This window comes from Piliocolobus tephrosceles, chromosome 7 (assembly GCF_002776525.5).
Source record: "Piliocolobus tephrosceles isolate RC106 chromosome 7, ASM277652v3, whole genome shotgun sequence".
Classification (NCBI taxonomy): domain Eukaryota; kingdom Metazoa; phylum Chordata; class Mammalia; order Primates; family Cercopithecidae; genus Piliocolobus; species Piliocolobus tephrosceles.
In genome coordinates this window covers 24,501,165-24,515,604 of record NC_045440.1, presented here as the reverse complement: position 1 = coordinate 24,515,604, position 14,440 = coordinate 24,501,165, and the positions used below count along the sequence as shown (strand labels likewise).

The 14,440-nt window shown below is 44.8% G+C and overlaps 1 protein-coding gene across 3 annotated transcripts in view; it reads right to left on the bottom strand.

The window, feature by feature from the left end:
* The window catches only part of PPP2R2A (protein phosphatase 2 regulatory subunit Balpha), an 82,174-nt gene extending 80,356 nt beyond the window's left edge, over positions 1-1,818 (bottom strand). For 2 of the 3 annotated variants that reach the window (XM_023216766.1, XM_023216765.1), the window contains exon 1: positions 1,486-1,812. Coding sequence is in view for 2 of the 3 variants with exons in the window: in XM_023216765.1 (XP_023072533.1) it covers positions 1,486-1,492 (7 nt within the window). In the remaining variant the exon portion in view is untranslated. Of the gene's footprint in view, positions 1-1,485 lie in introns of all 3 variants that reach the window. The other variant, XM_023216764.1, reaches the window with a different exon arrangement.
* Positions 1,819-14,440: the final 12,622 nt, after the last annotated feature.

Genomic DNA, 14,440 nt, shown 5'->3' with positions numbered 1-14,440 from the left:
GTACAAAAAGCCTGCAGAAGAGTTAATAAGGTTAACTACCATGAAACATAGAACGAAGAGAAAACTTCGGGAACATTACTGCCTGGGTAAGAAGTAATGATTCATATGAACCCTATCACCAAAGTGCACACACAGCAAACACTACACCCATTTCTTTGCATTCATTACCAGCAAATCACTGGCTCCAGACAGAGAGGAAAAGAAACTGAAATGAATGCTGCTAAAGAGACTGTCAAAGGAAGCTTGTTCTGCCTCCCTTCACCTCATCCCTCGACTCCAAAGGACCTGGCAAAGAATTCATTTTGCTAACATGTCATCTCGTGCAAAACAATTTTAATCTCATTTCATTATTCAACAAGGCCAACAAGCAACTTGTTTATAGCAAACCTTAAGTCAATCCGACACGTTAACTTTTTCAAATTATCTGAATAATGAATATAACAGCACGGAAAACTGGTCTCATCTCGGAATGTTTCTATTTCACGTGCAAATACTGAGGTCGAAATGGTGAAAATGTCCTGGGGCTCTAGGGAGAAAGAAACTGAATCTAAATCTGGAATTGATTCTACTACATGAAGGAAAAGATCTAGCAACACCAACATGTACAAAAAGAATTCTCAAAGCAATTACATTACTTCTCTCTCCCCCATCACCCCTATTCCTTGCTAAATTTATTTCCAAACTGATTTTCTCTCTACATCCTTTCCCCTCCCTTTCAAAGCTTCTACCTAAATCTCTCTCCTCCTTGCTATTTATATCTCTGAACTCCGCAACTATTTTAACTAACTCTACCAAACCCTTCTGGGAAAAGGACATCTGCAAAAAAGCTAACATACTAAACGGAAAGTTTAAATTATTTTCATGCAACTTGCTGTACACGAAAGGCCTTGCACTCTTCGGCGGTAAGAGGGAAGAAACGGAAACGAAATGGTTCGAAACAAAAAATTTAGGCTTCCAGTCTCAAAAATACTGGCATCCACAGTGGGGGAAAAAATACACATATGCCCCCATTGTATTTTAACTTGTAAAGCGCTCTTCTCGGCGCAAAATAAATGTGTATATACACCCAAGAAGACTTGCAGCAGGGGAAAAAATACAAATTAAAAGAAGATCTGCAGTAAAAAAAAAATAAAGGCGAGGGGCGAGGTGGGGAGGTGGGAGAGGATCGGCTCCCGAGCGGGAGGGACAAATCTGCACGCACCCCCACCCCGCCCCACCCACGCCTCACCCCAAGCTCGCCGGCACACCCCACCCCCACCCCCGCCACGGCGCCAGCCCCGCTCTCCAAGCCCAGTGACTCTCACCGTGACCACTTGCCTCCCGGGAGCCCTCCCTGCCCCCACCCCACCCCTCTGGACCCTACTCCCTCAAACCCGAGGGGCGTCCTGTGGCTCCGCGCAAGGCGCGGGCGGTCGCTAGGGGGTGATGGAGGGAGAAAGAAGGAAGCGGTGCCTTGTCAGGGGGCGAGGGGGATTTCTCCTTTACCTGCCATGTTGCGCTGCAAATGGTGACCCTGCTGGGTTCCTCGGGGTCTCCGCTTCCTGAACTCACCCCCCTCACCTGGGGATGGGGGGGTAGAGAGGGCGGATGGCGGCGGATGGCACCTGCGGGGGGAGGGGACGGGGGCCGGGGGAAAAGGAAGGAGGGGCGGGCAGACCAGCCGGCAGGATGCTAGATTTCACTCTGGGGCTTCCCCGCTCGTGCTCTTTCTCCGGCAGCGGCGGCGGCGGCTACGACAGCGACGGCTGCGGCGGCAGCGGCAGGGGTAGGCGACTCCACTTTCAAAATGGCGCCGGCTGGCCTGGCCAGTGACGTCACGCAGGGGGCGGAGCCGCCGGGCTGGGGCGGAGGGCGGAGAGCGGAGGGGGAGCGGCCGGGCGGACTCCTGGCCACGCCCCCTTCCTGCTGCGCTCGTGCCCCGCCCTCCGCGTCCGGACCGGTAGGGCCTGCGCCGCTCCAGCGTCTGGCCGTGGCGCCCCATCTGCCCGCTCCGCCTGCGCCAGGCCGCGGCTGTATGCACCTGGCAGTGTCCCAGCCTCTCACACTAGCGCCAGAGCTCTGGGGCGGGCTCAGCAGTCCAGTTTACGTGCTCGCCTGCAGGGATTCGTGGGGTCCTACGTCTTTTAGGAATACCAGGGCCGAGGACCGTGGCTCACGCCTGTAATCCCAGCACTTTGGGAGGCTGAGGTGGGCGGATCACAAGGTCAGGAGTTCGAGACCAGCCTGGCCAACATGGTGAATTCCCCATCTCTACTAAAAACACATACAAAATTAGCCAGGCGTGGTGGTGTGCGCCTGTAATCCCAGCCACGAGGGAGGCTGAGGTGTGAGAACTGCTTGAACCCGGGAGGCAGAGGTCGCAGTGAGCCTAGATCGCACCACTGCACTCCAAGCCTGGACAACAGAGCAAGACTCATTATCAAAAAAAAAAAAAAAAAAAAATACTCGCACTGCTACTTAGGAAAGTAAGTAAAAAGGAAGAGTAAGTAAAAAGGGCTGTCACTTTGGGTCAGCCCTGAGGCCACAAAGAAAGGGAGAGCGGTGCAGACTTACTGCTCAGCCGAGGTGAAAGTTCACGCTGTTCAGAGGGACACGATTGGGCTGGTTCCATCTAGGTAAGTTAAGTCACTTTCGCGTGGGCCCCAGGAACCAAGGCGGGAGTCCTGGGCACTGCAGACACTAAGGGTGGTTTGTAAGAGAAACCTGAGTTTGTGATGAGAAGGATATGGCCCAAGAAGTGGCCCGGCGTCTCTCCAGCTAAACGTGGTGGACTGCGTGCTTAAGAGCTGGGCGTTTAAGAGCGGGGGCTCACGCCTGCAGTCCCAGCACTTTGGGAAGCCGAGGTGGGAGGATTGCTTGAGGCCAGGAGTTCCGAGTTCAGCGTAGAGAACACAGGGAGACCCATCTCTACAAAAAAAAAAAAAAAAAAAAAAAAAGAAATTTTTTTTAATTAGCCAGGTATGATGGCGTGCCTATAGTCCCAGCTACTAGGAGGCTGCAGCTGGAGGATTGCTTGAGCCCAGTAGGTCAAGGCTGCAGTGGGCTGTGTGATCACACCGCTGCACTCCAGCCTGGGAGACAGAATGCGATCCTGTCAAAACAAAAACAAAAACACAAAAAGTGCTGGGCTCTGAAGCCAGGCTGCCTAATGTGATTCCAAAGCTCAGGAGATGAAGATGACAGTCCTACCTGATAGGATTGTGGGGGAGATGAAATGACTTAATTTGAGCACATGATAAATGTTAGCTGCCGTTGTTATTAGATTTGTATTGAAAGCATCGTCAGTAAGGTTAAGAGGTAGAAGGGAAAAAATGAACAGGAAATGCCAGTCATCAGCTATGAGGGGATGTGCACTTCTGTTGAAAGATGCTCTAATGATGCAGTTGCTATATACGGCACAATTTACATATCTCATTCCATCTCCATGATGCTACTAGGAGATAGATATGCACGTTTTACACATGAAAAACACCTGTAAAAGCATCCAGAATTTGGCCTAAGGCTGAATGGAATGATAAAGGCGTTTGGAGACCAAGAAGGGGCAGTTAAAGATATTTACACATCCTCCCCACCATCTCTGCTTTCTACCATTTTTTTATTTCCAGGACAGTTGAACTGTAATGCAACATTCAAAATTCCTCCAAAGGAACCACTGCAGTACTGCATGATCATTCCTCCATTTCTGCATGAATATTTCCCACTTTACCAATGAATTAACCAAAACTAAAAATCCACCCTCTATCTGTCATCTTTTGCTACCTGTACAACAGGTACAAAACTTCAATGCACTGCGTGCTGTATTTTCTTCAATGCTGGTGTTTTTCATAAATGTATTTCTCTGGAAATGCCTTCATTTATTTCCCTTTTTGTTTGCTCTACCCTTCTTTGGTAGTTCAATCCCAGACTCTCCAGGGAGAGCTCTCCATCTTAACCAGAACCCAGAAAGGAGAGAGAGAGAAAGGAAGACAGAAAAAGAGAATATAGACTTTACATACCCTGAAAATGATTTGGTTTACATAAATGATTTGTTCTTAGAAGCCAATAAAGCTTGCCTAGAAACTGGTATAATTATAACAGAAATTTATATAGCACCAACTATGTGCCAGGTGCTGTTTTAAGAACATTATGTGGAGCCTTGAGGGTACTGCATGCCTGTGGAATGGGCTGACATGAGTCTGATAATCAAGGGCCAGTGCACCCTGGCACCCTGGTATAAGTGACCTGGCTCTTTTTGAGCCCTGGCCAGCCCTTTCAGAGGACCATAAGCCACCTCCCTTTCATCAGAATGACCCTTAGGAGGAGGGGCCAGAACACCGCTAGCCCAGAGTCAAGGGTTGCTCTTGTCCATCTCACTTCCTTATCTATCCTCCACTTAAAAAAACATTTTTTGGCCAGGCGCGGTGGCTCAAGCCTTTAATCCCAGCACTTTGGGAGGCTGAGACGGGCGGATCACCAGGTCAGAAGATCGAGACCATCCTGGCTAACATGGTGAAACCCCGTCCCTACTAAAAAATACAAAAAACTAGCCGGGCGAGGTGGCGGGCGCCTGTAGTCCCAGCTACTCGGGAGGCTGAGGCAGGAGAATGGCATAAACCCAGGAGGCGGAGCTTGCAGTGAGCTGAGATCTGGCCACTGCACTCCAGCCTGGGCGACAGAGCGAGACTCCGTCTCAAAAAAAAAAAAAAAACATTTTTTTCTGGGCACGGTGGCTCACGCCTGTAATCCGAACACTTTGGGAGACCAAGGCAGGTGGATCACCTGAGGTTGGGAGTTCAAGACCAGCCTGACCAACATGGAGAAACCCCATCTCTACTAAAAATATAAAAACATTAGCCGGGTGTGGTGGTGCATGCCTGTAATCCCAGCTACTTGGGCGGCTAAGGCAGGAGAATTGCTTGAACCAGGGAGGCAGAGATTGTGGTGAGCTGATATCAAGCCATTGCACTCCAGCCTGGGCAACAAAAAGCAAAACTCCCTCTCAAAAAAAAAAAAAAAAAAAAAAACAACTTTTTTTTAAAAGACAGTCTAGCTCTGTCGCCCAGTCTGGAGTGCAGTGGCATGATCATATCTCACTGCAGCCTCAAAATCCTGGGCTCAAGTGATCCTCCTGCCTCTGCCTCCCTAGTAGCTGGGACTATAGTCATGTGCCACCACATGCAGCTCTACCTTCCACTCTGTCCTCTGACCTTACCACTGCACTTAAATAGCCTCTGTCAAGGTCATTAATGATCTCTACGTTACTACAATAGTCACTTCTCTGTTTTAATTTTTCTGTATTTCCCAGCAGCATTTGAAACCATCCATCAATCCCTCCTTCTTGAGACTCTTTTTTTCCCCTTGACACTTTATTGTCACCCCCCCCAACCCATCCACCTGTCTAGCCATTCCTTATAGTTTCTTTTGCTGGCTCCTCCTCCTAGACTACCCTCTAAATATTAGAGTGGTGGCCAGGAGTAGTAGCTCACACCTGTAACCCCAACACTTCGGGAATCTGAGGTGGGAGGACCACTTGAGCCCAGGATTTTGAGACTAGCCAGGGCAACAAAAGGAGACCCTATCTCTACAAAAAAAAAATACAAAAACTTAGTTGGGTGTGGTAGCACGTGACTGTAGTCCCAGCTACCTGGATTACCTGAGCCCAGGAGGTCGAGGCTGCAGTGAGCCATCATTGCACCACTGCACTCCAGCCTGGGCAGCCCAGCAAGACCCTGTCTCTAAATAAATAAATAAATAAATAAATATTAGGGTGATCTGTCTCCTCAGCCTCCGAACTGGGGTCCCTTGTGTAACTACGCATTCTTTGAGCAACCTCATTTAGTCTTACATAAATACCATGTAATACCATGTATATACCAGGGACTGCTAAATTTAGATCTCCAGCTGTGCCTTCACCCCAGAACTGCAGACACACACCTCTACATGCCTATGTGACATTTCTAGATGTCCATTTAGCATTTCAAACATAGTGCTGCCAGGCACAAGTCTTGATTCCATATCCCCTCCATACCATGGTTGATGCTGTCCCTTTCCTGGGCACCACCATCCACTCACCCCGCCACCCCCCCCCCAACCCCCCCCCGCCCCCCCCCCCCCCCCCCCCCACCCTCCCCCCCCGCCCGCCCCCCCACCCCAACACTCCCACGCATCCCACCGCCCCCGCCCCAACACTACCACACAGCCATCTTTCTTCCTTTCTCAGCCAGTAAAACTACTGTTCTTTAAAAAACAATTCCAATGTAACTTCCTCCAGGAAGGCTTCTCTGACATTGTTCCCCATTTCCTATCCACCTTAAGCTGGGCTGGGCACCCTTACTCAATATTCTCATAAAATCCAATGCACTTCTGTCTTTCTGGACCACACTCAAATTATCTAAATATTTGTCTGTTACTACACTTGAGTTCTTTGAGGGTAGGAAGTATGCCATTCATTCCCATATCACCAGCCACATAATTTGTGAGATTAATGCATGAATGAATAAATCTCTCTGGCTTAAAGAAAACCACTGAAATGTTGACTCCTTGATGCTTGCCATATCATAAATGTTGTCACTCACCCTTAACTCTGGAAGAAAGACGTTTTACAGTGATCTCAGTCATCCCAATCTACATTTGTCAGGCAACAGTTGTTTAAATATGTAAGTTGCTTACCGATAGATTCATCCCAACTACTTCCACCTGGTCCTGTCTCCTGAATACATATTATCCAAGAGGATCCCGTAGGACACCATTCCCTCATCCACATGCTATCATCCCAGTTTTCTTTAATGTGAGCCTCTAGCCAGAACTTCAACACCTGGCCACATAGAAGATGCACAAACTCAAGTTTGCTGCAGAACTGAGTTCAGCTTAGGCACAAACAGGTGGAAAACTCCCTCTGAAATTTGCTGGTGAGGTTCTAGACAGCCTGTTTGTCTTGGAAGTGTTCTGCTTTGGGTCTGAGCTGAAAGGTACTAAAGACACTCACAATCTCACCAGCAGGATGGAGCCAGCAGGACTTATCCATGGGTTACTGCAAGACAGCTTTTTAAAGTATAGTAGATGACCAAAGAAGAAACATTTGAAAGTTACTCTTTTCCTCGATGAAGCATGTTTGGAGTTGAAAGGAACACGACCCACACCCCCATCCTACCCCCACACACACTAAATGAGAAGTGGCACTTTTCAGCTGCTTTTCTCCTCTAGGTAGTTAGACCTAGGGGTATCCAGGAAAGTCCATGAATTCAAGAGAAAGAGGAGAGGCCCCTGATTAAAAATGGTTACAGTTTAGAATTTTGACAAACCCACCATAGCTATGCCTTCTGACCTGAAGCAATTGCAAGGGCTTTACAGGGAAAGTTATAAGCACTTGTCAGTTTTTTATATACTTTTTTTTTTTTTTTTTGAGATGAAGTTTTTGCTCTGTTGCCCAGTGCAGCGGCGCAATCTTGGCTCACTGCAACCTCTGCCTCTGGGGTTCAAGCGATTTGCCTGCCTCAGCCTCCTGCGTAACTGGGATTACAGACACATGCCACCACGCCTGGCTAATTTTTGTATTTTTAGTAGAGACAGATTTCGCCATTATGGCCAAGCTGGTCTCAAACTTCTGGCCTCAAGTGATCTACCAGCCTCAGCCTCCCAAAGTGCTGTAATTACAGGCGTGAGCCACCGTTCTTGGCCTACTTTTTTAATAGCTACACATTTGGCCTGGAAGTCAGTTTCCCAGTAGACAATAAAGACAATCCATACCATGATATTCAAGGTATAGAACTCATTATAAAATAACTAAGAATCTACCAGGTGGATTACTATGTAGTTAAACGTTTGTAAAAACAGAGGACATTGCCTATGCCTTAGAAGCAGGATACAAAATATAGATACAATATGATCACAAGTATGTACAACAAACAAACACAAAATATGCACAGCTGAAAGAGACAGGAAGGAAATGCACCAAGGTGTTCGCAGTAATGTGACACAATGGGTAATTTTTTCTCCTTTGACACTTGCGTTTCTCTAAATATTCTATAATTTACATATATTAAAGGGAAAGAATAAACTTAATTATGAAAATTCATTCTAATGCTGGTATTAGAGCTTGATGACATCTATGCTACCGATTTTCTACCTTAAAGTGAAAGTTGTAGTCCATTTTAACTGTATGCACAGATGTGACTTAATCCATGGTTTTAGTATAAAATAGAAAAACATTTTGTCTTTGTCTTTTAACAGTGTGCAATGTTGCAATGAACATTCATACCATGACATTCAAGGTATTCATTTCTGTGCGGTGTACAATGTAAGGCAGAATTACTTCATGATTACATTGCAGTGCACATTGCAACAGTGTCTTTTAACGAAGGAAACATTAGTAAGTTCATGCAATTACCTTCTGTTTGTAAATTGCAACCAAAAATGTTGTATTATACTTTTGTGGCAGGTACATCCTGTAAACATATAACCTGAATATCTCTTTGGTATAAAATGCAAACTTTGTGAAATTAAACATTATCTCTGAAATGTAATTTTAAACTATTATCCAAATAGCCTATTTGTTTGAAGAATGAGTGTATGTCCATGCTGCAGATTCTTTGTTGTTGTTGAGATAGGATCTCACTGTGTCCCCCAGGCTGGAGTGCAGTGACACAATCATGGCCCACTGCAGCCTTGACCTTCCAGGCTCAAGAGATCCTTCTATCTGAGCCTCCCAAGTAGCTGGGGCCAAAGGTGTGCATTACCACACCCAGCTAATTTTTGTATTTTTCATAAATGTTGGGTTTTGCCATGTTGCCCAGACTGGCCTCAAATTCCTGAGCTCATGTGATCCACCTGCCTCAGCCTCCCCAAGTGCTGGAGTTACAGGTATTAGCCACCACACCAGGCCCATGCTGCAGATTTTTTAGGTGGCATTTGAGTTTATTAGCCATGACACAAGTGTGTGTTTTATGCATGTATAACAGAAACACACAGGCTTAAGGTTGGGAGGTAGTTCAGGCATTAACTAACCCAATTCTCATAATGGATACTTAAATTCCTTATTTAATATGTCCTTCAGTGCTCATTCAGCCTAGGCTTAAAACTTGCAAGTAACTGGGAACTAAGACACATTCTGTTCTTTTTTTTTTTTGAGACGGAGTCTCACTCTGTCGCCCAGGCTGGAGTGCAGTGGTGGGATCTCAGCTCACTGCAAGCTCCACCTCCCGGGTTTACGCCATTCTCCTGCCTCAGCCTCCCGAGTAGCTGGGACCACAGGCGCCGGCCACCTCGCCTGGCTAGTTTTTTGGTATTTTTTAGTAGAGACGGGGTTTCACCACGTTAGCCAGGATGGTCTCGATCTCCTGACCTCGTGATCCGCCCACCTCGGCCTCCCAAAGTGCTGGGATTACAGGCTTGAGCCACCGCGCCCAGCCAGTTTTTTGTATTTTTTAGTAGAGATGGGGTTTCACCGAGTTAGCCAGGATGGTCTGGATCTCCTGACCTCGTGATCTGCCCGCCTCGGCCTCCCAAAGTGCTGGGATTACAGGCTTGAGCCACCGCGCCCGGCACACATTCTGTTCTTAGAGAGCTATAATCACAGAGTAATTCTGCCTTACATTGTACATTGTACAGAAATGAATACCTTGAATATCATGGTATGAATGTTCATTGCAACTTTAAACAGCAGATCCTGGTTCTCCCATCTGAGCCCTCTTCAGTGTAAACGTGAAGGTCATTTAGATCTTGGAATATAACTACATCTCCCAAGTTTTCTCTTCTTTACATTAATCAATGAGCTTCTTCCAAGCTTCTTTATCAGCCCATCTTTAATGTCTGTATCTCATCTTGGGCATACCCTCTACATATAGTGTATTTGTTCCAAATGCCTCAAATAGTGATACCCAGAACTAAATATAATGATGCAGACCTGATGATTATACCTGTTCTCTTCTACAAACCAGACTTCCTTGGATTTGACAGTCACACAGACTGCACCTCCCTATATTGTGATCGAGTCTTTTCCCAGGCACAGCTGTTAACACACATCTCTCTAATCTTTTTCCCAATAGGTCATTTTTTTTTTATATAGATACATAGTCCCCAGAACATAGTAGGAACTTGGTAAATATTTGAACAAACACAGATGAAGTTTTATGTTATTCTGTATTATTTCCTTCGTCATTGAGATTTTATTATTCAATATAAACAATTTATACAGAATATCTAAAAAGCCATGTAGTTGTAATTCTTTCTAGAGAATTAATGACTTCAGTTTAAAATTTAGTGGCAAAATGATTTTTGAGAGAGGATTTCTGGCCGGGCATGGTGGCTCATGCCTGTAATTGTAGCACTTTAGGAGGCCGCAGCAGGAGGATCACTCAAGCCCAGGAGTTCAAGACCAGTTTGGACAATATAGTGAGACCCCTGTCTTTATGATAAAATTTAAAAAATTATTATTTAAGGCCGGGTGTGGTGGCTCATGCCTGTAGTCCCAGCACTTTGGGAGGCTGAGGTGGGCGGATCACAAGGCCAGGAGATCAAGACCATCCTGTCTAACACGATGAAACCCCGTCTCTACTAAAAATAAAAACATCAGCTGGGCATGGTGGTGGGCCCCTGTAGTCCCTGCTACTGGAGAGGCTGAGGCAGGAGAATGGCATGAACTCGGAAGGCGGAGCTTGCAGTGAGCCAAGATCGCTCCACTGAACTCCAGCCTGGGCGACAGAGTGAGACACCGTCTCCATCTCAAAAAATAATAATAATTATTATTATTATTATTTTAAAAAAGAGGATTTCAAATATGTAATCTTAAAATATTGATAAGTTCTTATAGTTAAAGTTTCCTGAATTCACAATTTAATATCAGTCACACTACATGCTCAAAAATTTATACACAGCCAGGTGTGGTGGCACATGCCTGTAATCTCAGCAACTTGGGAAGCAGAGGCAGGAGGATCTCTTGAGCCCAGGAATTTAAGACCAACCGGGACAACATAGGGAGACCTCATCTCTACAAAAAATTTTTAAGAATTAGTATGGTGGCATGTGCCTGTAGTCCCAGCTACTTGGGACACTGGGGTGGGAGGATAGTTTGAGCCAGGGAGGTAAAGGCTGTAGTAAGCTGTGATTGCATTACTGCACTCCAGCCTGGACTACAGAGCAAGACTCTGTCTCAATCGATCAATCAATCAATTTACACTCTTTCAGAACACATTGACAAATTATTAGAAAAAAGTATTGCCAAAAATGTTATGGGTACTAGTACCCTTGTCTCATGGGAAGAGTTTTTTAAAAAATATTTTATTTTGTATTCACAGCTGAATAATGCAAAGAACTTTTTAAAGAGAGATCTTCTTGGGCCCCAACTCTGAAGATTCTGATTCATTAGGTCTTTTAAGAAGCCTCTAGGGGAATCTGATGTGTGGTCAAATTTGAGAATCACTGACTTAGCCTATCTCCTATGGTACGAAAGATTTGATCAACACACTATAACTTGTCTGAAGTCATTAATAACGAAGGTTGAAGGACAGGATACTTACAACCAACCTGCTGAGCAGTTTCTTGACTGATCTGCCATGAGATATTAAGTATTCTGTGAGGAATAAAGGGTTTTACAGTCAAAAACATTGGGCAACACTAGGTGTAACAGATTCTTCATTATATGATTTTTTAATGTACATGGTAAATCTGCAGCTGATGAGCTATAATATAAAGCATTTCCCATGCCTGTGGGACAAAAGACATTGATCATTAATGAGCATTATTTAAGTAAAATCATTCTACAGTTATGCATTAACTTATATGAAGAAGAATCTAAACCCACCTTTCTCTGTCTCTTCCTTGTAAGTAACAAAATATTTCATGGCTATTCCTTTCTCTCTCTTTTTTTTTTTTTTTGAGACAGAATCTCACTCTGTCACCCAGGCTGGAGTGCAGTGCTGCGGTATCAGCTCACTGCCACCTCTGCCTCCCAGGCTCAACCTCTCCTTCCACCTCAGCCTCCTGAGTAGCTGGGACCACAGGCCAGCACCACCGTGCCTGGCTAATTTTTTTTTATATTTTTGATAGAGCTAGGTTTCCACTGTGTTGCCCAGGATGGTCTTGAACTCCTGAACTCAAGTGATCCACCCACCTTGGCCTCCTAAAGTGTTGGGATTACAGGTGTGAGCCACCACACCTGGTCCCTTTCCCTTTCCATCTTTCCCTAAAGCTAGTTCATACTAGCTCAAAAGAGATGGTTGTGAAATTTTTAGGAATTTTGTGAGCTTGTTGTTAAAAACAGACATTAGGCTGGGCGCGGTGGCTCACGCCTGTAATTCCAGCACTTTGGGAGGCTGAGGTGGGTGGATCATGAGGTCAGAAGATCAAGACCATCCTGGCTAACATGGTGAAACCCTGTCTCTATGAAAAATACAAAAAATTAGCCGGGCGTGGTGGTGGGCACCTGTAGTCCCAGCTACTTGGGAGGCTGAGGCAGGAGAATGGCGTGAACCCAAGAGGTGGAGCTTGCAGTGAGCCGAGATCACACCACTGCACTCTAGCCTGAGCGACAGAGCGAGACTCCATCTCAAAAAAAGAAAAAAAGAAAAAAAAAGACATTAATACAAATTAAATTATATAAACGTATAATTAAATTATATTATGAACAAAGGTAATAAATATTCAAAACTCATCACTAATTATTTTACTATATTTTACTATTATCTATGCTCTTGGGGTTATTCACATCTATTATATCTGTATGGTGGAAATTGGTTACAGAGGGAATATTTATATCTCAGAAATCAACAAATGCTAGAAATTGGGCCTCCCCCACACTCCCAGAAAGCTGGTTATCAAACATTTACCAGCACACTACCAGCTGTGGATTCATTGACTTCCACATACATAAATCTCTGCCCACAGTTGTATCAGCCTTCCTCTCTAATTAGTGTATTTTTACCCTAAAGCATTTCCTCTCATTGACATGTTCCACATACAATGACCTTCCTTTCCATAATAACTCTAACCATTTTATTTTAAAATTTCAGTTTTAGGGTGTTCCCTGAAATATGCTTGTACATTGGTTGTGAACCTTTTTCCTATTGAGATGGTGAAATAGTGGTGTTAGAATATGTGTAGTCATGAATGAAGACCAACCAACTGACATCAAAACAAATCTATGATTTCAAATAAAGATTTCTTTTGAGTTGCAATGAAGATCTATTTGGACATGCTACAGACTGTTCCTTGCATTTCTAACTGTACTGCCGGCTAGTATTTGCTCCCATATTGCCCCCAGAAGTTGGCCCACAGCTCTGCCCCAATGCTTGATAATGCACTTTGGGACTTACTTAAACTATTGTTTCTGTGCTTTGACCTCATTTTGGACATCCATTACATTAGGTTTATTGTATCTTGCCATTATTCACTTATGTCTAGCTCAGGGCATTCTGTGGCAAGTCGTGGGTAATTCCTCAGTGCTAATAGCTCTTCCAGTGCCCCATGACTGGAGATTCTGCACTGTCCTTCATTATTCCGCCAGACTCATTGACAACGCTGATGAAACAATACTTCCATGAGCCCCAATACCTTATGTACACACAGTCTTAGCTATGAGGCATTCAATCCTAAATACTAGATTCTATGATGTGCTTCTGCTGAGCTTCTAAATCAGTTTTGCACTAGCTATTGGATCTGATAAATTCAAGAACCTATGAGTTCTTTAATATGGATTACTGCATCTTGTTCCATCATTTCCAAGTTCAGCCCATGTTGCTTCTAGACCCCTCAGAACAACAAAAATTCAGTGGCCACTTAACCATCTGGGAATTAGCCTTTGATGTTGGCATACACTTCACAAAGGCCTATCTCAACCACAGCACTTGTGAATACCAGGCCTGGTCCAATGTTGATTGAGGCTGCCTTGAGCACTGGAAGCCCCTGGACATATGGAGAAAAGGGATGTCAATGCAGATCTTCCTCAGTTCGTCTTCCAAATTCTGGAGTGAGCCAAAGCCCTGCCCACTTCCATTTTTACCATAATTCAGGTTTCAAATATTATATTATTGTAACAAAATCAACAATAATAATCTGCATTTGGCTAGTATATTAACTTTGTTGGTCATGTTCATGATCTCAAAGACCTTCATAAGAGAAACGAGGAAATGGGGGTTTTAAGAGATTAAGGCATTTGTTATTAAAGGCTGGTAGCTTGCATGCAGTTCATTCAGCTAAATGGAGGAGAGGCTGGGAGCTGGGAGCCAGTTTTTGGCTCTCAATCCACTCAATCTAATGCTTCTTACATTATCCCACCAAGCTGCTTATTCCATACCATTTATCTTTGTACTGTACTCTGATCCAGAAGATGTGTCTTCAAACACATTTTAAAAATAAACCATAAGTGGCAAAGTAAAAATTCCTTGGGGGTGAAATATGTAAACTCACCCATGAGAACCCCAAATGTCTTAGTATGACTTTACCCTCATCTTTAAAACAGACTCCCCCA